This window comes from Schistocerca gregaria, chromosome 7 (genome assembly GCF_023897955.1).
Source record: "Schistocerca gregaria isolate iqSchGreg1 chromosome 7, iqSchGreg1.2, whole genome shotgun sequence".
In the NCBI taxonomy this organism is placed as follows: domain Eukaryota; kingdom Metazoa; phylum Arthropoda; class Insecta; order Orthoptera; family Acrididae; genus Schistocerca; species Schistocerca gregaria.
The window spans coordinates 191,609,269-191,636,171 of record NC_064926.1 but is presented as its reverse complement, the minus strand read 5'-3'; the positions used below and the strand labels follow the sequence as shown (position 1 = coordinate 191,636,171).

Sequence of the window (26,903 nt, the reverse complement as noted above, 5' to 3'; positions counted from 1 at the left end):
GGTTTCTACTTGTCAGGCAAAATAGTGCAAAATGATGTAGGATGCAAGGGCGCATTCGACTTATCCAGCAATAGATAAGGGCTGAAATGCACTCCTCCCACGATGCCAGCCCACAGATTTATGCCAAAGTGTGCCTCAGTCTCTTTTGCGGGTGGCGTATGGATTGTGTTCAGATCAGTAATGGTTGTCACGGAGATTGAAAATAGCTTCACGGATGGAGCTAGATTAATCAGTCCATATTACGTTATTTATAAAATGTTCGAATTTTCTCATTTTCAGTGTACTGAAGGGTGATCTGTTTTAATTGTTAAAAACCATTTAAAAGCCACTATCACACAAAAATTGCTTTATTTGAGACAACCAGTTTCAACAGTCATTGCTGCCATCTTCTGGTCTTTAACATCTTTTTCCTATAAATGTTGTTCATTTTACGCTGAAACTCCACTTGACAACTTGTGCGTGACGTTCAGCGTAAAATGAACTTGTTTTACAACAAAACGATGTTAAAGACTGGAAGACGACAGCAGTCGCTGTTGAATTTGGTTTCCTTACACAAAGAATTATTTTTACGATCTTGGCTTTTGGATGTTTTTTAGCAATGTAATATGTTCGTTATCTTCAACTTTTGTGCAACAGCCATTCACAATACTGTACTTGCCGTATGCGGTCTTCTGATCGTTGATGTTAAGTTAACGTGCAACGGTGGATGCAGTTCTTCGTTGTGCGAAACTTAAACGACCAGTCTTTGAGGTATCTGGAACTGCCTTGTAATATAACGGGTACTTCGACGAGGTGGCTGGGGAACGGTTTGAAAAATTGCGTCCTCTGTTTGCGAAGCACGCCTATTCCTTAGACGACCCCTGTCCAGTACTGGTGGACGTAGATCACCGGTTTCCCGAAGACGTTTCTCCAGCATACAAAAACTTTCTTATCGGGATGGCGCCTTTGAGAGTAACCTGCAACACACTTACGAGCAACAGCAGCAGCTTGATTATCGGATGCACTCATCACCAAAACACTGTCGACGTATTCTTCGTTTGTGAGCTCCATCGGGAGCAAGCCACCCAACGTGAACTTGTCAGGACCAGTTATGATTGCGCACTGCGCCGTTAGTAGACATATGCATGCAGTATAATGGCTCCCATTTTCATGTGCTAGAATATTTTCATGCGACAGAATGGTCTTGCTTATGAATGAGAGAACTAGGGAAAGGATGTCTAAGAAACATACAGGTATAACGAACGCGACGAGGATTCGAACCGTAGCTTCATGGTGGATGTGGGTGTAAGGTCCCACCTGTCTACTCATTGAGGTACGACGGCTGAGAAGGTCGTGCGGCGTGATACATGCTCCTCTGTACATTCCAATGCGCTGCACGATGTGACAGTGTTCCCAACTCCTCGTTTTCACGTATTTTTCAAAACAAATCCGATTTGATTTTGCTACATAAACCTATGTCTTGAATCTAGATGAGGAATCGATGGCGACCGCCAAATGCGGAATTGTTTATTCAGCCCGTGTAATGATTCGGGAGATCGAACAAAGTGCTTAAAATCTCTTACTTTCTTACAAAAAAGTTGGAGTAAGAAATTAAAATTCATAAAACAAGAATTTTAATCATTTTATGCAGTGATTTTGTAGAAAGAAAAAAGTTAAAAAATAAAAAGGTAAATATAAGAAAATAAACACATGGCCATCCTAAGCCAGAAAAAAACATGAAAGGGACGTTCTTATTACAAAACGGTTGCCAAAGCATTCCTTGTTGTTTCGGCTTGCGTTGAAGGCCAGAAAAACCATGGAAATCATACACTATGTATCCGGACACGTGGCTGAAAATGACGACAGGTTCGTGGCGCCCTCCATCGGTAATGGTGGAATTCAGTATGATGTTGGCCCACCCTCAGCCTTTATGACAGCTTCCGCTCTCGCAGGCATACATTCTGTCAGGTGCTGGAAGGTTTCTTGAGGAATGGCAGTCCTTTCTTCACGGAGTGCTGCACTGAGGAGAGGTATCGGTGTCGGTCGCTGAGTCCTGGCACGAAATCGATTTCCAAAACATCCTACTCCGAGGATATCTACTTCTATAATACTCATGTTGGCAGATGTTCTTGTTCGAATTCTTGTTCTCTGGTGAAGGAATTTCGAAAGGATGTGTTTAATAACTCAGCTTCCGCAGTACTATAGGATTCCGGTCAGGACTCTGTGCAGGCCAGTCCATTACAGGGATGTTATCGTCGTGAACTCACTTCACCACAGGCCGTGCATATTGACCAGGTACTCGATCGTGCTGAAAGATGCAATCGCCATCCCCGAATTGCTCTTGCTCTCCAACAGTAGGAAACAAGAAGGTGCTTAAAACATCAATGTAGGCCTGTGGGGTGATAATGTCATGCAAAACAACAAGGGGCGCAAGCCCCCTCCATGAAAAACACGACCACACCAAACTCCAACACCTCCGAATTTTACTGTTGGCACTACACACGCTGGTAGATGACGTTCACCGGGCATTCGCCATACCTACACCCTGCCATCGGATCGCCGCATTGTGTACCGTGATTCATGACTCCACACAACGTTTTTGCATTGTTCAATCGTAAAATGTTTACTCTCCTTACACCAAGCGAGGCGTCGTTTGGCGTTTACCGGCGTGACGTGTGGCTTATGAGCAGCCGCTCGACCATGAAGTTTTCTCACCTCTCGCCTAATTGTCATAGTACTTACAGCGGATCCTGATGCAGTTGGGAATTCCTGTATGATGGTCTGGATAGATGTCTGCCTATTACACATTAGTACCCGCTTGAACTGTCGGCGGTCCCTGTCAGTCGGCCTGGACGCTTTTGTGCTGTACTTTTCCGCCTCACTATCACGTCGGAAACAGTGGACATACGGATGTTTAGGAGTGTGGAAATCTCGTGTACTGACGTATGACACAAGAGACACCCAGTCACCTGACCACGTCCGTGAGTTCCGCGGAGCGCCTCATTCTACTGTCTCACGATGTCTAATGAGTACTGAGGTCGCTGATACGGAGTACCTGGCAGTAGGTGGCAGCACAATTCACCTAATATGAAAAACGTATATTTTATGGGGTGTCCAGATACTTTTGGTCACATAGTGTATTTGGAATTTGTGGTTGACGCTACGGGACACAAAGCTCATTTTCGGGAAGCCCATAACAACCCTGTGGCACACTCGCAGCTCTATGTGTGGGCAGCCAATTCGCCACTAGCCTAATGATGGCGTCAGGAAGAAAATTGATCTGGATTTTAATGATATCGTTTGTCTTTCTGACTTCTCTTTTGCACTGATACGATGCTTTTGTTAAAATGGCACAATACTGAAGCATCTATGTTCGTCTACAGCTGACTTGCTTGGTTGCACGGCAAGTGTCCTCAAGCATCCTAGCAAGTCAGCCGTAGTTGAACACAATGAAACATGTGCACCTCAAAGAAACGCAAAAGTCAGCCGTAGCCGAACACAGGTAAGACATGTGGGTCTCAGGAGAAACAGCAAGTCAGCTGCAACTGACGCACAGTGAGACATGCGATCAGGTTATAGGCTTTTTTATAATAGGGTTTAGCAAAAGCTCCATATTAAAATAAAAATCAGAGATCCAGTCGAGTTTACTAAAGGGCCTAACGATTTTAATCGTGAAGACGACCTGAGACTAACTGCAGTTTGGCTTCCTGCCGTCAGTGCTGCGAGAGCGACACAAACGCATGAGAACACGAACACTAACAGGGCACTGATGCCGCGCCATCTAGTTCGCCGATGAGTGCTTCTTCCAATCATGGCAATACTAATAGTTAATTGTAAACGTTTAAGACAATGTACACAGGAAACACTTTCCTCGTTTCTGCGACAGTTTAACGGTCCGTCGCAGGGTGCAGGCAGTTTCCGGAAAACGGCCTACGAAAGAAGGCCGAAACGCAGTTTAACAAGATTCTATGGGCAGTGACGCGGTACGAGAACGCAGGAACCTTTTGCATCACAGACAACAGTTGCTAGGGCCTACGTTCTTATGTGACACAATTAGACTACTGTCTTTCCAAAACCCTCGTGATATTATTTGAGGCAATATAGGGACTTTTCTTGGTCCTTCACAGGTACACTCCTGGAAATGGAAAAAAGAACACATTGACACCGGTGTGTCAGACCCACCATACTTGCTCCGGACACTGCGAGAGGGCTGTACAAGCAATGATCACACGCACGGCACAGCGGACACACCAGGAACCGCGGTGTTGGCCGTCGAATGGCGCTAGCTGCGCAGCATTTGTGCACCGCCGCCGTCAGTGTCAGCCAGTTTGCCGTGGCATACGGAGCTCCATCGCAGTCTTTAACACTGGTAGCATGCCGCGACAGCGTGGACGTGAACCGTATGTGCAGTTGACGGACTTTGAGCGAGGGCGTATAGTGGGCATGCGGGAGGCCGGGTGGACGTACCGCCGAATTGCTCAACACGTGGGGCGTGAGGTCTCCACAGTACATCGATGTTGTCGCCAGTGGTCGGCGGAAGGTGCACGTGCCCGTCGACCTGGGACCGGACCGCAGCGACGTATGGATGCACGCCAAGACCGTAGGATCCTACGCAGTGCCGTAGGGGACCGCACCGCCACTTCCCAGCAAATTAGGGACACTGTTGCTCCTGGGGTATCGGCGAGGACCATTCGCAACCGTCTCCATGAAGCTGGGCTACGGTCCCGCACACCGTTAGGCCGTCTTCCGCTCACGCCCCAACATCGTGCAGCCCGCCTCCAGTGGTGTCGCGACAGGCGTGAATGGAGGGACGAATGGAGACGTGTCGTCTTCAGCGATGAGAGTCGCTTCCGCCTTGTTGCCAATGATGGTCCTATGCGTATTTGGCGCCGTGCAGGTGAGCGCCACAATCAGGACTGCATACGACCGAAGCACACAGGGCCAACACCCGGCACCATGGTGTGGGGAGCGATCTCCTACACTGGCCGTACACCTCTGGTGATCGTCGAGGGGACACTGAATAGTGCACGGTACATCCAAACCGTCATCGAACCCATCGTTCTACCATTCCTAGACCGGCAAGGGAACTTGCTGTTCCAACAGGACAATGCACGTCCGCATGTATCCCGTGCCACCCAACGTGCTCTAGAAGGTGTAAGTCAACTACCCTGGCCAGCAAGATCTCCGGATCTGTCCCCCATTGAGCATGTTTGGGACTGGATGAAGCGTCGTCTCACACGGTCTGCACGTCCAGCACGAACGCTGGTCCAACTGAGGCGCCAGGTGGAAATGGCATGGCAAGCCGTTCCACAGGACTACATCCAGCATCTCTACGATCATCTCCATGGGAGAATAGCAGCCTGCATTGCTGCGAAAGGTGGATATACACTGTACTAGTGCCGACATTGTGTATTTGCAAATAAAGTTGTACTTAGCTGTTTTAGTACAGGGTTGGAAAAAAGTAAGGAAACACCAACAGAAATGTATGTTTGCACATAAATGCAGATGGCAGCCAAGCCTACTGGTTGCTCTGTCGTATTTGACCAGCAATGGCACCTCTCCAATGTCCTCAAATTCTCTTGCTCCGAGCAATATGGGACTTAACATTTGAGGTCATCAGTCCTCTAGACTTGGAACTACTTAAACCTAACTAACCTAAGGACATCACACACATCCATGCCCAAGGTAGGATTCGAACCTGCTGCGGCCGTAGCAGTCGCGCGGTTCCGGACTGAAGCGCCTAGAACCGCTCGGCTACCGCGGCCGGCGGTCCAATGTTCTCAACATGTTGCAATTTGTAGGTAGTGGTGAGAACAGTGTTCTCTGTAGCTGTGAGTGCATTATGTCGGAGATAAGTGAATTTTAACTTGGGAATATTGTTGATATTCGTATGATGTTTCATTCTGTAACCAAGCTGGCTGAAGTGTTTACTTTAAGAGGTGCCAGTCGAAGATTTGTATCACATTCGAGTAACGCGGGAAAACATAATCCGCAGAGTCACAACGCAGTCGGAAGTCTGTGTTGAGTGATCGTGACGGGCGGATTGTGACGAAAAACAAGAGGACAAGTGAAAACGCTATTGCAGAACTGAATGCCGGTTTGGCGAACCCTGTCAGCACAAAAAAAAACATGAAGCTGCCGAAGCAAGGAACTGAAGGACGAGCTGAAATACCAAAACAGCTCATCAGTGATGCAATTTCCCTTAAAGGGGACGTGATGTCGGAGCCACAAAACATGGACTATAGATCAATGCGAGGAAGTTCTTTGCTCGGATGAGTCTTGTTTCACACTGTTTCCAATTATGGCCGACTTTACGTTGCAAGAGTGAAACATGGAGAGAGTCTCGTTATGATTTGGCAGCCATATCGTAGTGTTCCATGGGCACCACGGGTAGCAACGTCGCATTACCCCCAAGGACAATACGACATTTTAGCTGATCAGTTGCATCCTATGCAACAAAGGGACGCCTTACGGGGTAGCCGTGCGGACTAAGGCGTCTTGTCACGATTCGTGTGGTTCCCCCCGTCGGAGGTTCGAGTCCTCCCACGTGCATGGGTGTGTGTGTCTTGTACTTAGCTTAAGTTAGTTTAATTAGTGGGTAAGCCTGGGAACCGATGATCTCAGCAGTTTGGTCCCATAGTGCTTACCACGAATTTCCAACAAAGGGGCCATTGTATTTAAAGACGACTGGGCCACTGTTCACACAGATCGCATACTACTGTGTCGTAAAAAAGGTCACTTGCCACAATACGTTGGTGAAGCGTTACGCCACAATACCTGCTGCACGTCGTCTCCCGCCTACCTGTCAGTGCCCGCCTAGATACCGAAATCACGGACGATTCGGCATGCGGCTTACATGGAGTTTTCTGCAGCGACCGTAGAACAAACTCGTTTTGGCATGTGTAAATAATGGCTGTCCGACCAGGCAGGTCAAAGAACAGGCCAGTTATCGTGTCGGACTCTATGACACTGTCGGCATCCGCTGTGAGGCAGCAACTGCTCCACCGTAATCCTGACAGGACTACGCCAGGGGGTCCAGTCGCGGTATTGAGGAACCGAGGGTCGAACAGAGGCCTTCTAGCTACCGAATCCCTGGACATCCGTGAGTGCCAGATGATGGCACCCAGACGCCGGAGTGGGGTTTGTTCCCAAGACGTCTTCGCCACCTTCTATATCGGAAAGAGCCAACACGTCCAACACTTAGCCTGGGCATACCTTCCTGCCTCGTCGTTTCCTAATGGAGCTCGGCCACGGGGAGGGAGTGTTCACCTATCAAGATCGGGCTGCACCTAGACCGTGATGGACATAGCACTTGCAGGCATTTTCGCGACCGTGGGTCGGTGCCCAACTTCCAGCGCCCGCCATCTGTGGGCTTGAGGAACTAATATTCACTGTCGAAAAGTTACAGACGGGTTCTTTTGATTCATCCACGCCGGCCATCCTCCACCAGAGCACACTAATATCCTCTACGCACAACAAGACGTCGCTTCGAAAACGATATTTCCTAGCACTGCTTGAGCTCACGATGTGTCAGAAAAAAAAGACATCTAATTTGTGAAATTTCACCAGTGCTCCTTGTCTGACGAAACACCAGTTTCTCTTCCAGAAAAGAGCTACAATCGTCCCATTGGCTTTTGTCAAGGAAAAAGAAAAAAAGGGAGCTAAGATATTAATGTCCCACTTGACAACTGGATCATTTTATCTATTATGTCGTTTCCACATCCGAAGTGATTTCCTAATCCCATTAACTCCACCTCTCAGTTCTCTCTCCTTTCCTTAGTTTTTCAGCAAAGCATGTGCTCAGTAGACTCTTAATTCCATTCAACAAGTTCTTTCGTTGTTCTTCTCTCTCAATGAAAATAGGACTGTCGTCGGCAAACCTCATCACTGATATCTTTTCACTCTGAGTTTTAACCTCACTCGAAAGTTGTGGTAGTTCCTGGTATTAATGTCATACAAGGAGATCTTTTCGATTTTGTTAGTAAGTATTTTTAAGTCGGTGCCTCGATATCAATTTCCTAAGGCAGTTAGATGCAACTGTCGAACGAAAAAAATCGTTTCTGGGGATTCCCCAGCCCTGTCAAACACAAAAAATTTCTGAGACGTAATGAGGGCATTAGAAGCTGCGTGTGTTGCCGCTATTGTAAACGTGATGCTCCTGTTTTGATTGTGGCTAGGTGTAAGTAGGTTTTCTTTTTATTTCTCTGGATTGACCTACTAAGAATCACGTGTCAATTTCCATTCCTTATTCATTGTTCTTTTCTTAAGCTGTTATATTTTTTCCAAATGCCTTTAACGATGCGCCTTTCTAGTATTTCTAATTTATCTATGTTAGAGTTTAATGGTAGACATTCGTTTGCATATAGAAATTTATGCTTCACTGTTGTACTTTAATGCGTTATTTTTGCAGTTTTAGACAGACATTGTTACTTTAAAGATATTTAATTACAACACATTTCCTTACCACTTTATGTATCCTTCCGTGTATGGCAAGTTTCTCCAAATCATTTTCTTGGATTGCCTCTCCCAGATATTCAAATTTTTTATCGTTCTCTATCTAACGAGTATCTGTTTTCACATCTTTCGCTGCATTTTTAATCTTAGTTTTTACTTTTATCGGAATCAAATAATTATTATAGAATATAATTTTTGATTAACAAATATTTAATCCTAATTTTAAACAAAATGTTTATTTTTAATTAATAGTCACATAGAAATGCTAGTTTTTATAATTAAGATTTGATGCATACATCAAACCGCAAAGCAAAGGATTCTTTGTTTCCAAAGATGGCGACAACATTCAAACGCAACATTAAAAGAAGTAGATCTATTTAACAATAAGCTATTTCGAGTGTTCATAAGATTACTAATTAAAAATGGAAGTGGTGTACGGAGCTATGGACAGCCAATTCTACATGCTTGAAATTTTATGTATATAACAGCGCTTGGAAACCCGCAAAGTCGATTTTATCGACTGGTTTCCAGAAGTGCGTCGTATTGCTTTAGGAAATTGGTGTATCGGCACAGACAATATGACAAAAATCGAAGAGAGCTAGTCTGTAAGGTCGCCTTCATGATGTTCAAATTGTTGTTGTTGTTGTTGTTGTTGTGGTCTTCAGTCCTGAGACTGGTTTGATGCAGCTCTCCATGCTACTCTATCCTGTGCAAGCCTCTTCATCTCCCAGTACCCTCTGCAACCTACATCTTTCTGAATCTGCGTAGTGTAGTCATATCTCTTGGTCTCCCTCTACGATTTTTACCCTCCACGCTGCCCTCCAATACTAAATTGGTGATCCCTTGATGCCTCAGAACATGTCCCACCAACCGATCCCTTCTTCAAGTCAAGTTGTACCACAAACTCCTCCCCAATTCTATTCAATACCTCATCATTAGTTATGTGATTTACCCATCTAACCTTCAGCAATCTTCTGTAGCACCGCATTTCAAAAGCTTCTATTCTCTTCTTGTCCAAACTATGTATCGTCCATGTTTCACTTCCATACATGGTTCACTCCATACAAATACTTTCAGAAACGACTTACTGACAATTAAATCTATGATCGATGTTAACAAATTTCTCTTCTTCAGAATCGCTTTCCTTGCCATTGCCAGTCTACATCTTAAATACTATCTACTTCGACCATCATCAGTTATTTTGCTCCCCAAAGAGCAAAACTCATTTACTACTTTAAGTGTCTCATTTCCTAATCTAATTCCCTCAGCATCACCCGACTTAAATCGACTACATTCCATTATCCTCGTTTTGCTTTTGTTGATGTTCATCTTATATACTCCTTTCAAGACACTATCCATTCCGTTCAACTGCTCTTCCAAGTCCTTTGCTGTCTCTGACAAAATTACGATGTCATCGGCGAACCTCAAAGTTTTTATTTCTCCTCCATGAATTTTAATACCTACTCCGAACTTTTCTTTCGTTTCCTTCACTGCTCGCTCAATATACAGATTTAATAACATCGGTGAGAGGCTACAACCCTGTCTCACCCCCTTCCCAACCACTGCTTCCCTTTCATGTCTCTCGACTCTTATAATTGCCATCTGGTTTCTGTACAAATTGTAAATAGCCTTTCACTCTCTGTATTTTACCCCTTCCACCTTCAGAATTTGAAAGAGAGTATTCCAGTCAACATTGTCAAAAGCTTTCTCTAAGTATACAAATGCTAGAAACGTAGGTTTGCCCTTCCTTAATCTAGCTTCTAAGATAGGTCGTAGGGTCAGTATTGCCTCACGTGTTCCAACATTTCTACGGAATCCAAACTGATCTTCCCAGAGGTCGGATTCTACTACGTTTTCCATTCGTCTGTAAAGAATTCTAGTTAGTATTTTGCAGCTGTGACTTATTAAACTGATAGTTCGGTAATTTCCACATCTGCCAACAGCTGCTTTCTTTGGGATTGGAATCGTTATATTCTTCTTGAAGTCTGAGGGTATTTCGCTTGTTTCATACATCTTGCTCACCAGATGGTAGAGTTTTGTCAGGACTGGCTCTCCCAAGGCTGTCAGTAGTTCTAATGAAATGTTGTCTACTCCCGGGGCCTTGTTTCGACTTAGGTCCTTCAGTGCTCTGTCAAACTCTTCACACAGTATCGTATCTCCCATTTCATCTTCATCTACATCCTCTTCCATTTCCATAATATTGTCCTCAAGTACATCGCCCTTGTATAGACCCTCTATATACTCGTTCCACCTTTCTGCTTTCCCTTCTTTGCTTAGAACTGGGTTTCCGTCTGAGCTCTTGATGTTCGTACAAGTGGTTCTCTAATCTCCAAAGGTCTCTTTAATTTTCCTGTAGGCAGTATCTATCTTACCACTAGTGAGATAAGCCTCTACATCCTTACACTTGTCCTCTAGCCATCCCTGCTTAGCCATTTTGCACTTCCTGTCGATCTCATTTTTGAGATGTGAGTATTCCTTTTTGCCTGCTTCATTTACTGCATTTTTATATTTTCTCCTTTCATCAATTAAATTCAATATTTCTCCTGGTACCCAAGGATTTCTACTAGCCCTCGTCATTTTACCTACTTGATCCTCTGCTGCCTTTACTACTTCATCCCTCAAAGCTACCCATTCTTCTTCTACTGTATTTCTTTCCCTCATTCCTGTCAAGTGCTCCCTATGCTCTCCCTGAAACTCTGTACTACATCTGGTTCTTTCAGTTTATCCAAGTCCCCTCTCATTAAATTTCCACTTTTTGCAGTTTCTTCAGTTTTACTCTACAGGTCATAACCAATAGATTGTGGTCAGAGTCCACATCTGCCCCTGGAAAAGTCTTACAATTTAAAACCTGTTTCCTAAATCTCTGTCTTACCATTATATAATCTATCTGAAACCTGTCATTATCTCCAGGCTCCTTCCATGTATACAGGCGTCTTTTATGATTCTTGAACCAAGTGTTACCTATGATTAAGTTGTACTCTGTGCAAAATTCTACCAGGTGGCTTCCTCTTTCATTTCGTACCCCCAATCCATATTCACCTACTACGTTTCCTTCTCTGCCTTTTCCTACTACCGAATTCCAGTCACCCATGACTATTAAATTTTCGTCTCCCTTCACTATATGAATAATTTCTTTTATCTCATCATACATTTCATCAATTTCTTCATCATCTGCAGAGCTAGTTGGCATATAAACTTGTACTACTGTAGTAGGTGTGGGCTTCGTATCTATCTTGGTCACAATAATGCGTTCACTATGCTGTTTGTAGTAGCTTACCCGCATTCCTATTGTTTTATTCATTTTTAAACCTACTCCTGCATTACCCCTATTTGATTTTGTGTTTATAACCTTGTAGTCACCTGACCAGAAGACTTGTTCCTCCTGCCACCGAACTTCACTAATTCCCACTATATCTAATTTTAACCTATCCATTTCCCTTTTTAAATATTCTAACCTACCTGCCCGATGAAGGGATCTGACATTCCACGCTCCAATCCGTAGAATGCCAGTTTTCTTTCTTCTGATAATAACATCTTCTTGAGTAGTCCCCGCCCGGAGATCCGAATGGGGGACTATTTTCCTCCGGAGTATTTTACCCAAGAGGACGCCATCATCATTTAATCATACAGTAAAGCTGCATGCCCTCGGGAAAAATTACGGCCATAGTTTCCCCTTGCTTTCCGCCGTTCGCAGTACCAACACAGCGAGGCCGTTTTGGTTATTGTTACAAGGCCAGATCAGTCAATCATCCAGACTGTTGCCCCTGCAACTACTGAAAAGGCTGCTGCCTCTCTTCAGGAACCACACGTTTGTCTGGCCTCTCAACAGATACCCCTCCGTTGTGGTTGAACCTACGGTACGGCTATCTGTATCGCTGAGGCACGTCAAGCCTCCCCACCAACGGCATCGGTCATGGGGGGAAATATATTTGTTTGCATTTCTGTACAGAGTTTTGTAGTGGATAAAGCACATCTGAAGATGGCAACTTCTTGCTGAAACCGATTATGTGAATATGTTTGATACTAATAATAAAACTGTAAAACCATCATGTATATCTGAACACTCTAACCTCCAGAGACTACTAGAAACATGTTCATGGATTTTTCCCAGGTAAACTGTTAGCTTCGTCGGAATCGAATCACAGAAATAAAAGATATCGTTATTTAAGGTTTTATCTAAAACCGTCGTGTCTGTCTGTTTGAATATGCTAATCTTCGAAACTACTATACGGATTTTCATGGGATTTTCACAGGTAGCTTCAGCATAGCATGGGGCAACATTAATTTATTTACGTCAAAGCCGACAGTGAAAAAGTAACGTAATTTAATGTTGTATATAAAATCGTCTGCTCAACTTCGTAATTCGGAGGCTTATTCGTGATGGCGTAGTACGCCAAAGAACCAAATACAAATACAAACTGACAGCGAATTTACTTAGCTATGACATGTGGAATTACTGATATCGCTTTGTTTATTAAAAACTTAAGGACCTTGCTTTGCTTCTTTGGATAGGGTTTATTTATATCATTTTTTAGGAAAAACGAATTTATTAAGTTCGCCTTCGAGCGGTTCTAGGCGCTACAGTCTGGAACGGCGGACTGCTACGGTCGCAGTTTCGAATCCTGCCTTGGGAATGGATGTGTGTGATGTCCTTAGGTTAGTTAGGTTTAAGTAGTTCGAAGTTCTAGGGGACTGATGACCTCAGAAGTTAAGTCCCATAATGCTCAGAGCCATTTAAGTTGGCCTTCTAATTTAGGTGGCTACTCATTAAAATATGATTTTTTTTGTCCACGAATAAAAATGCCTAGAAAACGGCATCGTGTTTCTAAATATAGTGGAACGGCTAAACGACTGAGGACTATACTGTCTCAAGAACCAAATGAAGATCGAGAGGCGGGACTTGCCGTGGCTCGAGAACATCAGGCTGTAACTTGCTCTTTGGAAACCCCTGTGAGGCGAGGCATGACGTAGCTCTGATCCAGAGAGTCAGGCATTGCTGCTCAGGATTCTTCAGTCGCACAGATTTTGAGTTACTTCCCGCCAACGAAACATCATAGAAATGGAAATTATGACGGGAAGCGGTGCAGGTGAGTGAGGTTTTATAGCATAAATCCCAATTATTCCTAATAATTACAATTTCGCTTCAAATATGTGCAATTCCTGGTGAGCTTATGCCATGCCGGGACCATAAACGAAGCACAAGGCCAGACTCTGTGTGCTGCGGGTGTGTTTATTGCTTGTCGCATGGGCAGCTCTATGTGCTTCTCTCCCTTGTTAGTGAAACAAACGGGCTCTTTATGCCTATCCCTCATCATTTGTCTTCAAATACTGTATACAATGAAGCTCTGTAAGTTACAAAAAGGAAAAGTCCCTCATCATAAGACTTCTAATACTGTACACAAAGAAGCTCGTCTTTTAAAAATAATGAAACAAACCTCCACGCATGCGAAGTATCGGTTATTAAATACCAAGGTAACAACAGGTTTGTCAGCTAATTTGTTATACACTGAAGAGCAAACGACTGGTACACATGGCCGGCCGGTGTGGCCGAGTGGCTCTAGGCGCAGGTTCGAATCCTGCCTCGGGCATGGTTGTGTGTGATGTCCTTAGGTTAGTTATGTTTAAGTTCTAGGGGACTGATGACCTCATATGTTAAGTCCTATGTTCTCAGAGCCATTTGAACCATTTTTGAACTAGTACACATGTCTAAGATCGTGTAGAGCCCCGCGAGCATGCAGAAGTGCCGCAAGACGACGTGTCATGCAGTCGATTAAGAGTTTCAAGTAGTGCTGGAGGCAACTGACACCATGAATCCTGCAGGGCTGTCCATAAATCCGTAAGAGTACGAAGGGGTTGAGCTCTCTTCTGAACAGCACGTTACAAGTCATCTTAGATATGCTCAATAATGTTCATGTCTGGGGCGTTTGGTCGCCAGCGGAAGTGTTTAAACTCAGAAGAATGTTCCTGGAGACCCTCTGTAGCAATTCTGAACGTGTGGGGTGTCGCATTGTCCTGCTGGAATTGCCCAAGTCCGTTGGAATGCACAATGGAATGGAATGGATTCAGTTGATGAGACAGCGTGCTTACGTGCGTGTCACCTATCAGAGTCGCATATAGACGTATCGGGGGTCCCATATCACTCCAATTCCACACGCCCCACCATTACAGAGCCTCCACCAGGTTGAACAGTCTCCTGCTGACATGCAGGGTCCATGGATTCACGAGGTTGTCTCCATACCTGTAACTTCCATCCACTTTATACAATTTGAAACGAGACTCATCTGACCAGGCAACATCTTTCCAGCCATCAACAAACCAATGCCGGTGTAGACGGGCGCATGCGAGGCGTAAAGCTTTGTCGTGCAGTCATCAAAGGCACAAGAGGAGGCCTTCGGCTCTATCTAGTTCCGAGAGCCCATATCGATGACGTTTAGTTGAATGGTTCGCATGCTTAAGCTTATTGATGGCCCAACATTGATATCTGCAGCAGTTTGCGGGAGAATTGCACTTCTGTCATGTTGAGCGATTCTCTTCAATCGCCGTTGGTAGAGTACTTGCAGGATGTTTCTTCAGCCGCAGCGATGTTGGTCATTTGATGTTTTACCGGATTCCTGATTTTCACGGTACACTCGTCAAATGGAAAATCCCAATTCATCGTACCTCGGAGATGTTGTGTCCCATAGCTCGCGCACTGACTATAACACCACGTTCAAACTCACTTGAATCTTGATAACCTGCCATAGCACCAGTAACTGATCTAACAATTGCGCCAAACGCTTGTCTTACAGAGGCGTTGCTGACCGCATCGCGCCGTATTCTGCCTGTTTATATATCTCTGTCTTTGAATATGCATGACTAACAATTTGTTTGGGGCTTTAGTGTACATATAAGCTATCGTGCCGTGATAAATTATTATACAAACATTACAAACGTCGGATCCTTCCTATTGGTAGTCTATCAATTTTTTTAATAGAATAGTTGCCTTTTTACACTCATGCTCATAAATTAAGGATAACTGCAGAATGTGGTGCCACACAACGTGACACTACACAAAGCTGGCGCTAATTTAAAAAAAAAATGGTTCAAATGGCTCTGAGCACTATGGGACTTAACTTCTGAGGTTGTCAGTCCCCTAGAACTCAGAACTACTTAAACCTAACTAACCTAAGGACATCACACACATCCATGCCAGAGGCAGGATTCGAACCTGCGACCGTACCGTGGCGCTAATAGCATAGGCACATAGAGAATACACACGACACACATCTTTAAGCCCACGGTATTGGTGATACGTTGAGAAAACAATCCCGAAACACATGTGCTACAAAACCCAACTGTTTCCTGCGCATGTACCCCGACATCAGTATGGGATATGATTACCATGCACACATACACAGGCCACACAACGCGTTGGCATGCTCTGGATCAGGTGGTCGAGCAGCTGCTGGGGTACAGCCTCCCACTGTCGGAGCTCCTGAAGTGTCGTAGGGGTTTGAAGACGTGCAGTGATACGTCGACCGAGAGCATCCCAGACGTACTCGATGGGGTTTTGGTATGGAGAACAGGGAGGCCTCTCCATTAGCCTGATATCTTCCGTTTCAAGGTACTCTTCCAGGATGGCAGCTCGGTGGGGCCGTGCGTTATCATCCACCAGGAGGGAGGTGGGACACACTGCACCGCTGAAAAGGTGGACATACTGGTACAAAATGACGTCCCGATAAACCTGACCTGTTACAGTTCCTCTGTCAAAGACATGCAGGGCTGTACGTGCACCAATCATAATCCCACCCCACACCATCAAACCACGACCTCCATACAGGTCCCTTTCAAGAACATTAAGGGGTTGGTATCTAGTTCCTGGTTCACGCCATATGAAAACCCGGCGACAATCACTGTTCAGACTATACCTAGACTCTTCCGTGAACAAAACCTGGGACCACTGTTCCAATGACCATGTACTGTGTTCTTTACACTAGGCTTTAGGGGCTCTCCTGTGACCAGGCGTCAGTGCAATGCACCTTGCAGGTCTCTGTACGAATAAACCATGTGTCTTCAGTCGTCTGTAGACTTTCCGTCTGGAGACAACTGTTCCAGTGGCTTCGGTAAGGTCTCGAGCAAGGCTACCTGCAGTACTCCGTGGCCGTCTGCAGGCACTGATGGTGAGATATCCGTCTTTTTGTGGTGTTGCACAATGTGGACGTCGCGTACTGTAGCGCCTGGACACGTTTCCTGTCTGCTGGAATCGTTGCCATAATCTTAGGATCACTCTATGTGGCATACAGAGAGCCTGTGCTACGACCTGCTGTGTTTGACTAGCCTCCAGTCGCCCTAGTATTCTACCCCTCATAACGTCATCAGTATTTCTTTGAGCCATTTTCAATACACAGTCACCATTAGCACGTCTGAAAAGGTCTGTACACTTTCACGCTGCACCTCTGGTTATGTGGACTGCTGCCAACTCCTCATGGTCATACCCTGAGGTGATTTAAACCCGCAAACCGCCCACAAGAGCGTTGTTTCACTATGCATCAGCATTATCCTTAATTTATGAGCATGAGTGTAGTTGACAAGAGTTAGGCGACACAACTGACTGACGTACTGTCTCTGTACAAAGACGTGCCGCCGCAGTTGTTTCAATTCTCTGACCCTCGGCCCTTGTGTCTTGAGTCAGAGGAGAGAGGGTGGGAGGTTAGTTTCCGCGGACGCATGAAGCCACTGTGCGTCCCCCGCAGACGTGACGCCGGCGCCACAGAGCGCTAATAGGGCCGAGCGCAAGAGTCGCTGCTGGCTGCCGCGGGCAACTTAATTTAATGAGCACCGAGTTAATTGCCCGCCGCCCGCTTAAAGCGGCAGTTAGCGGCGCCGGAGCCGGGGCCCGCTCCGTTTAGTTTCTGGACCACTCACCCGACTGCGCCGAGAGCGCAAATTAATTTTTTCTCGGCCCCCGGGGAAACAATTCAGCCAATGTTTGCGGAGGAATCTTCCCCGAAGACGAATCCAAAACAGTTTCAAACGCCCTGAGAATAGCGTGGAAACGCTGAGCGGAAAATGCTTATGGGCGCTGTAAAACTCACATTACTCTAATTACACTCGTCTTTCCAGAATATGGATTCATTTCAACATATCATAGGTATGTCCAGTACTTACAATGTACACTATTGGCCATTAAAATTGCTACAACACGAACATGACGTGCTACAGACGCGAAATCGACAGGAAGAAGATGCTTTGATATGCAAATGATTAGCTTTTCAGAGCATTCACACAACGTTGACGCCGGTGGCGACACATACAACGTGCTGACATGAGGAAAGTTTCCAACCGATTTCTCATACACAAACAGCAGTTGACCGGCGTTGCCTGGTGAAACATTGTTGTGATGCCTCGGGTAAGGAGGAGAAATGCGTACCATCACGTTTCCGACGTTGATAAAGGTCGGATTGAGACCTATTGCGTTTGCGGTTTATCGTAGCGCGATATTGCTGCTCCCGTTGGTCCAGATCAAATGACTGTTAGCAGGTATGGAATCGGTGGGTTCAGGAGGGTAATACGGAACGCCGTGCTAGATCACAACAGCCTCGTATCAAGAGCAGTCGAGATGACAGGCATCTTATCCGCATGGCTGTAACGGATCGTGCAGCCACGTCTCGATCCCTGGGTCAACAGATAGGGACTTTTGCAAGACAACAACCATCTGCACGGACAGTTCGACGACGTTTGCAGCAGCATAGAATCTCAGCTCGTAGACCATGGCTGCGGTTACCCTTGACGCTGCATCACAGGCAGGAGCGCCTACGATGGTGTACTCAGCGACGAACCTAGGTTCAAGGCAAAACGTCATTTTTTCGGATGAATCCAAGTTCTGTTTACAGCATCATGATGGTCGCATCCGTGTTTGGCGACATCGCGGTGAACGCACATTGGAAGCATGTAATTGTTATCGTCATACTGGCGTACCACCCGGCGTGATGGTATGGGGTGCCATTGGTTACACGTCTCGGTCACCTCTTGTTCCCATTGACGGCACTTTGAACAGTGGACGTTACATTTCAGATGTGTTACGACCCGTGGCTCTACCCTTCATTCGATCCCCGCGAAACCCTACATTTCAGCAGGATGATGCGCGACGGCATGTTGCAGGGCCTTTCTGGATGCAGAAAATGTTCGACTGCTGCCCTGGCTAGCACATCCTCCAGATTTCTCACCAACTGAAAACGTCTGGTCAATGGTGGCCCAGCAACTGGATCGTCACAATACGCCAGTCACTACCCTTGATGAACTCTGGTATCGTGTTGAAGCTGCATGGGCAGCTGTACCTGTACATGCCATCCAATCTCTGTTTGACACAAGGCGTATCAAGGCCCTTATTACGGCCAGAGGTGGTTGTTCTGGGTACTGATTTCTCAGGATCTATGCACCCAAACTGCGTTAAAATGTAATCACATATCAGGTCTAGTATAATATATTTGTCCAATGAATACCCGCTTATCATCTGCATTTATTCTTGGTGTAGCAGGCCAGTAGTGTATTATTTATTGTATCCTCGTTCTGGTCGACTGATATACGTAACTTCTTCAATACCCGTTCTTTCTTTGTTTTTCCTGTTTAATCTCCTGATCATAACGTCTTTTCCTTCCATCGTTCATTGTTCATGTTGACTTCTGACCTACCTTGAATGTTTCCTAGTTTGTAATTTGTTCTTAAAGAAATTGATTCCGTTGTTTCCGTCTCTTTGATGTTGTTTCTTCACAGTTCTTTTCTTATATTTGTAATCAATGCTGTTGTTGGCTTCTTTTTACAGATATACTGGAATATTTCTTTTGTTAGTCTGTTATCATTTATTCTGTAAAAGTGTCCAAAGAAGAATTAACCTTTGTGTTGGTATTACTACTTATTGTTTCCTGTGTATTTTTGTAGATCTAATCACATTTCATTCGCCGCCCATCCGTGGTTTGTATTGCACCAATCATTTTTTTTTCTTGTCATTTAAGTATGTCTTGTGTGTGCAGCTTACAGCTCTTCGTTAAGCGTTTACATGCATAAAATACCCTCGTTTCGAATTTCTAGAAATGGGTTTCTTGTTCTAGGTATTCTTAGTCACCTTGTGCTCTTTCCGTTTTATTAACTTACATTTATTGCAAAATTTTCTAGTCCATTCTGCTGTACGGTTTCTTCAAGATGTTTGAATTTCCTAGCTAGCTCTATTTTACCTACTTGTGTTTCTATACATTTTGAAGCATTTTTTTTATATTCGCCTCGATTTTATTTTTTCAGCAGAAATTCAGGTTCCACTTTTATTGGCTATCCTTTCCAGACAATTTATTTGAGTATCTGATTCCGTCAAATTTTCTGCAAGTGCTGCAATATCTTTTCAAAAGCTGGGAAGCTTATACTAATCCCTCCTGATTTACTTTCCATCGTTAATTTGGTCCTATGGAAGTAGACATGTGAAATAAATACATAAAAATCTGAGTAAGAATGAACATTGTTTCCAAAGGTATCGATACTGTGATTCCTAGACTGCTCTGCTCGATTGATTAAGTACGGAAGGCAGTAGATAGCGGATCTCAGGTGCATGCCGTGTTCATAAACTTCCTCAAGGCCTCATCTACAATTCTGTATGATCACCTAATTGAGAAAATATCTACAGGAGAAATATCCGCAGACGTATGCCACTTGGCATAAAGACTAGAGCCTATTCTACATCTCTAATGACTTCATTGCTGTTGTGAAGTTGATTCTAATTTCCTTTCCTTTCTTCGACGGGAGGAGTCGTCAGCAGAAAAGGTTGAGTCAAACGAACCTCGAAGTACTTGTGGATAGGTATAGTTGGGGTAAACATATCGATACACCGTCAATTTCGACATTTTGTCGAAATAATACCAAAATTGATAAATGTTTATTACACTATCGATATATTGACAGCATCACTAGTAATTTCCCGATATAAGAGCATTTATAATACTATTTTCTACATCCCTTTACTGGGTACTAAATAAAAGTAATCACTCTATTTCATACTTCATATAATACAAAGTTAATTAAAGGAAATCGAGCCGTCGCGCGGTCGACCTTTCTTCAGCTTTGATCGTGGTATAATTTATAGCGTTAAATCAAATGCTACAAATACCGTCCGAACTGGCCTTGAAGGCTCAACGTTACCAACCGGCCGCCGTGTCATCCTCAGTCCTTAGGCGTCACTGGATGCGGATACGGAGGGGCATGTGGTCAGCACACCGCTCTCCCCGCCGTTGTCAGTTTCCGTACTCGATGCCGCTACCTCTCAATAAGTATCTTCTCAATTGTGCTCACAAGGTCTGAGTGCACCCCTCTACCCAACAGCGCCAGGCAGACCCGGATGGTGACCCGTCCAGGTGCTAGCCAAGCCCGACAGTGCTTAACTTCGATGATCTAACGGGCTCGGGTTAAATCGCAGTTCAGATATTAGAGAAACTCTGGAGCGGCTTGTTTCAAAAGGGCAGGAATGGTGGCGCTAGAGAGAAGATGGGCAGGCAGTGAGAATGGGAGCGCGACCGCACAGTGAGTGCTTCTCCTCGTTGATAAGAGCGAAGCCTCTGTATGTGATTTCCTGTGTTGTCGATTAGGCCTTGCTAAGCTGAGTGGATTTCGTAGTGTCGGAGTGTCTACAAGTGGCGCCTGTTAAGCTCGGCTCAGCACCGCGAGTGGGTCGCACTTGAATTAAGCAGTTAGTGTTTACTTCTAATTGAAGGCACCAATTGGAAAGAGTTTGTGGAACAAATTAATAGCCCTAGTGTGTGCAACGCGCTCAGCTTTAGATGGATCTCGTAGTGTAGCTAACGTATACGAGAATGGTATTTCAGCACCATCGACAGCAGTGAAAGTCTAAAATTTGATAACCACTTAACCTGCTCTAAAAACATGGTACTGAAGCAAACCGGTGCGAAGTTCGCCATACTGGTTACCAAACATAGATGTAGTCTAGAGCACGTGTAGTAACAAGACGGAAAGACCTCGTTAAATTAAAAAAGTGTAATGCGGCAAGCAACTGAAGTGCGGTTTATTCGTATTGCAGTTTGTCAGTTTAGTTTTCTTAGTTTCTTTTTCAGTTAAGTAATTTTTTGGAAATATAAATTCCTTGCATTAAATTGCACCAAGCAAGTGAGGCATTGCGTTTGTTTTTAATATTTAAATTAGTCGTTTGGTTCGGCAGTTAACTTTTCTAGCTTTTTGACTAGGTACGTAGCATTTTTGAGTAAATTAAATACCTAGTTTGTCAGTCAGTCAATATTTTATTCACTCTGCTTCGACACTGTAAATGCTTAACAGTTGTTATGCTTCAGAAGCTATTATTACTATGTGTGCAAACTGTGTTGATGTGAAGCCAAACAATCATGGATAAGGCATATACTAACCGACCGCTCAATTTAAAGTTAATCCGCCAAGTAAACGCAGTTCTTATTAAACAAAACGTTGGATTTTCGCTTGTTATAAACGGGATTGCCATAGTAGTGCTTACCTTCGATGTTATTTAATTAACTGATAATTGTGAGTATTTTTTTCCTAAAATAATATCGTAAATTTTACCTTAAGAAATTTTAAAATCGACGAAAGCTTTGAAAGTTTTGAATCAGGTGTTTTAATTAGTGTACATAAAAGACAGTGTTCCAACTGACTCACTGACTGATCGTCGCCAAGGATAGATACATGAAATTTGCATAGGGTGTTAATCTTATAATGTAGACGTCATTTAGAATTTTTAAAAACTGCATCTCTAAAGGCGTGAAACCGGGGTTGAAAGACTTTATAAAAATTTGGCATCTCGGTTAGAAATAAAAAAATACGTGTTTCAGTATTTTGGGCAATTAAACGCCTATGGGGGTGAAATACGGGATGAGAGTTTAAATGACGAAGTACAAAAGCCTGAAACTGAGAGAATGTGTTGATGTTATACAGCTGGCATCGTTTAAGAAGGGATTTTTCGACACTGAAGGGGGTAAAATAGGGGATGAAAGATTTTTTCAAACATACCGCTATTAAGGCAATTTTGAACAGAACTACGAAAACTGGTGTTTCACTTCTTGATAAAAGATAAAAATTTACGTGCTTCATTCAACCTCTAAGCAGGTGAGATAAGGGATGAAAAGTTTTACAAAAATCAATTATATTTTGTATTTGCCTTTTAGATTAGAAACAAAAAAATGTTAGCGAAAAGAGCGAGGTCATCGGCAAATCCTAAACAATTCAACTTTATGTCATCTTTTTGTGTTGTAATCTTAATGTTCTTTGAACTGTATTTTTACCATTCTTTCATTATGTATTCAAGGGCACTACTAAGAAGAACTGTTGACAGACCATCACCCTTAAACCAGTGTTTACCAAGACTGATTCAGAAAGTTCCCCCCTGAACTTAATTTTCGACTTTGCATTTGTTAAGTTAAGCTCTATCGGTTTAATTAATTTTGGGTGGCGTCCGAAATGTCTCAAAATTTTTAGGAGTGAGGGTCTATGGGCGGAATCATATGTTTTCTTAAAATCTATAAATGTAATTGAGAGAGTGTTGTTTCGTTTGCTGTAATAACCCATGCTTAATTCCAGAGTAATTATTTGTTTGGCACAGCGTCTCCAAGGTCTGAAGCCTCCTTGGTATTTCCCCAGTTCCTTATCCAGTTGTTCTTCGATCATGTTGCGCAGAATGTTGGAAAAAATCTTGTAGGTACAGTTCAAGAGGGAGATTCCTCTATAGCTGTCCGAAACACTTTTGTCTGTTTTTTTTTTTTTTTTTTTTTTTTATAACGTGAGTAAATTGTAGCTGTGATCCATTCTCTTGGGAATTTTTCTGGTGCCCAAGATAATAATAATAACAATAATATACAAGTTAAAAGGAATGACAGAAAAGGTAAGAATGACTATATTCCATTTTATTTGATCCATTATTGTAATTCATTGTTAGTTATATGTGATTTGCTCTCCCGCATCAATAATTAGTTAAACTACAATGGCTACGTGGTACATAAACAGCGTTTTCTGTTCGTTAAATATTAAGATTTTCATTTTAAGGGACATTTTGTTTTTTCTTTCATATTTTTGATGCAGCTAATAACGTCGAAAATCAATGATTAGGCAGATATCATTTAAATCTCACTGTTCCAAATACATTCGTCAATATTTTATTAGGTAGAGGTACTATTTCGCTATCCAAAGTAGTGGCGAAGCTATTTTCCTTCACTTTCTAACTTTCATTAACCAAGAGAGCAACATGTACCTTTCCCATTTCTCTCCGGTTCTTCATATATATTATTCTTATAGAACTTCGTTAAATTTACTAAAGAGAATGTTAATCATTATCTTGAAACACATTGTATTATGGAATTTTGCAAGTATCTGAAGGGCTAAAAGTGAAGCATTTATATTCAGTTTTTTAAATCACTTACAGCTATACTGGGCTTGTAATACGTCATTAAAGCTCCTGTGGAAGACACGAAGTTATAAGAGATTCTTCCACTAACCCTTGAGAATGGCCTGCAGAATTATAGTACAAGCACGAGAAAAACAATCCTGAAACGTTATAAATAAAATGGAATCTGGAACATTGGTATTTTAGTAATCACTTGGTTTTCTCCTTTAATGGCAATATAAGATTTTTTTCAAATGTATTTTGTATTTGCTTTTAGTCTACTGGTTGCGCTGTCCAGGTTTACTAAAAGGGCTCCCGTTTGGATCTATGAACGAACACCAGTCAGTGATGGAAGAACTGTCATTTACAGAATAACTTGTCCGGCAATACTGAACGCGTTGCGGACCACAGTGCGCTCTTCAGAGCTGTGTGGGTAGACAGGAAAATTCAGATATAAGAGGCAGTACTCACAGGATAAGCAGGTGTGGCAGCTCAGGAAATGCTCCCACAGGCACCGACGTCAGAAGGTTGCTACCCAGGTTCCTGTAAACACACAGATACACACACACATTGTCACATATAACACACTAGAACAGTGTGAAATGTTATTACCAAGAGACGATTCGTCAATTTCAGATGGTCATTTCGTCAGATAATTTTTCAACAAAGCCTTTATCAAAGCGTTATTTTGTCTCTGAAAGCCACTGAATTCGTTCAATTTCTCGAAACTCATTTATACGGTGATTTGGTGAGAGTACATTAATGTAGACCTTGTTGTTAATTTGTCAAAATAAATTGTGATTTGTTCCACATTCCTGAAGGTTGTCATTCACTATAGGACCCATACCATACGATGAACGAATGAATCAATCAAAATTTAATTAATGTAATGTAAGTGATACACTAAGTTTGTTCTCATTTAAAAAAAATTATGATTTTGCCCTCTTATAAAGCAATACAATAACGAAAGTTATATTAGCTGAAAAAGAATTTGTGCAAATTACTATGATCCGACATTACATTTCCGTCAAGTTGTTGTTGTTGTTGCTGTTGTTGTTCTTGCCTCCAGTCAGAAGACTGGTTTGATGAAGCTCTCCATGCTACTCTACCCTGTGCTAAACCTCTTCATCTTCAAATAACAACTGCAGCTTACATCCTTCTGAGTCTGGTTACTATATTCATGGCGGGGTGGCCGAGCGGTTCTAGGCCCTACAGTCTGGAACCGCGTGACCGCTACGGTCGCAGGTTCGAATCCAGCCTCGGGCATGGATGTGTGTGATGTCCTTAGGTTAGTTAGGTTTACGTAGTTCTACGTTCTAGAGGACTGATGACCTCTGAAGTTAAGTCCCATAGTGCTCAGAGCCATTACTATATTCATCTCCTGGTCTCCCTCTACGCTTTTTACCCGACACTTCCCACCAGTACTAAATTGGTGATCCCTAGATGTCTCAGAATGTGTCCTACCACCCGATCCCTTCTGCCAATCAGGTTGTGCCACAAATATTTTTTCTCGGAAATTGTATTTCGTACCTTACGTGATCTATTTATTTATTTATTTTTTTATTTATTTATTTATTTAACCTGGCAAGATTAGGGCCATCAGGCCCTCTCTTACATCTAACCAGGCATTCTACTTATTTTACAGTCATAGGTTTCAGTAGGCATGTTAAACTACATCTAATACAAAAAGTGAGATAAACAATTAGAAAGGTACACCTCGAAAAATACATTATTGAAGAGAAAGATTTAAGATAGGAGTGCTGGCAGCAGGGAGTATGAGGGAGACTCATGGTGAAGCGAGGAGAAGAATAGAGAGACATGATGAAACATAATTAAGGAAAATATAAAGGAAAAGGAGACTGCGTGTCTAATAGAGATAGATGAAGAGGAGCAAGATAGCAAGATAGGAGACACTAGCTTTGCTATTTGACAGATGAGAGGATTTGCCTTGCACATTAATTTTGTGGAGAATTGTATGCGGATGATAGTAGGAAATGCTTCAACTTCTTCTTAAAAGCAACAGGAGAATGAATTTTCCTCAAGGTAAGGGGCAGTTTGTTCCAGAGGCGGACAGCGGCAACTGAGAAGGAGTTTGCAAAAGTTTTTGTTTTGTGAGTGGGCACAGTTAGGATACCAGATAAGAGTGACCTCGTGTTTCGATTATGATGGTATGACAGGATTTTAATCTCTGAAGCTAGGTACTGGGGTGCTTGCGCGATGAGGAGTCGGTGAAGTAGACATAGAGTGTGGTAGTCACGCAGTTTGTCCGGCCGCAGCCACCCTAGCTCGGAGTATGAAGCACTAACATGATCATATCGGCGAATGTTGCAGGTGTAACGCACACAGGCATTCATGGTTAGCTCTAGCCGTCTTTTGTTTTCACTACTCATGCCTTGTTGAATCACATCACAATAGTGGAGGTTCGGTAGAACGAGTGCTTGCACGAGCTGGCGTTTCAAGTCCTGTGGGAATATGTTCCGAAACTTTTTGAGAGCATAGAGACAAGCAGACGTTTTTCGGCACACTGCGACTGTATTCTCCGCCCAGTTGAGATGCTCGTCCAAAGTTACACCCAAGTTCTTCACTGTTTTCTGATATGGTATTGGAGTACCTTCGAGCAGAATAGGAGGTAGCCGTTCGCGGAAATCTGAACTTATTAATTTCTGATGGGCTATTAAGATTACTTGCGTCTTTTTTGCATTTAATTTAAGCCCCAGGTTTTTCGCCCATGTCACTACTGAAGACAGATCATCATTCATCAGAGCGATTGCGGTGTTTACGTCTTCAGGTCTGACGCTGAGATAGAGCTGGAGGTCGTCGGCATAGAAATGATGTTTACAGGAGGACAAAACCGACGAAATATCGTTGACATATAAAGAAAACAAAAGTGGTCCTAAGACTGATCCTTGTGGCACTCCCGAAGAAACATGTTTCCAGGAAGATTTTTCATTTGCGCAGACAACACATTGCTGTCTGTCTTTTAAGTAGCTTTCAAACCATCTCATTGCACTATCAGAGAAATTAAGCTGTTGCATTTTTCTGAGTAATATGTCAAAGTTAACAGTGTCAAAAGCTTTGCTGAAGTCCAGTAGCG

General features: G+C 43.4%; 1 protein-coding gene across 1 annotated transcript in view; it reads right to left on the bottom strand.

Moving 5' to 3' along the window:
• LOC126282058 (lutropin-choriogonadotropic hormone receptor-like) overlaps nucleotides 1–26,903 on the bottom strand; it is an 800,001-nt gene that overhangs the window by 406,432 nt on the left and 366,666 nt on the right. The window contains exon 4 of the mRNA XM_049981496.1: nucleotides 24,281–24,352. Coding sequence (XP_049837453.1) covers nucleotides 24,281–24,352 — 72 coding nt within the window. The remainder of the gene's footprint in view (nucleotides 1–24,280; nucleotides 24,353–26,903) is intronic.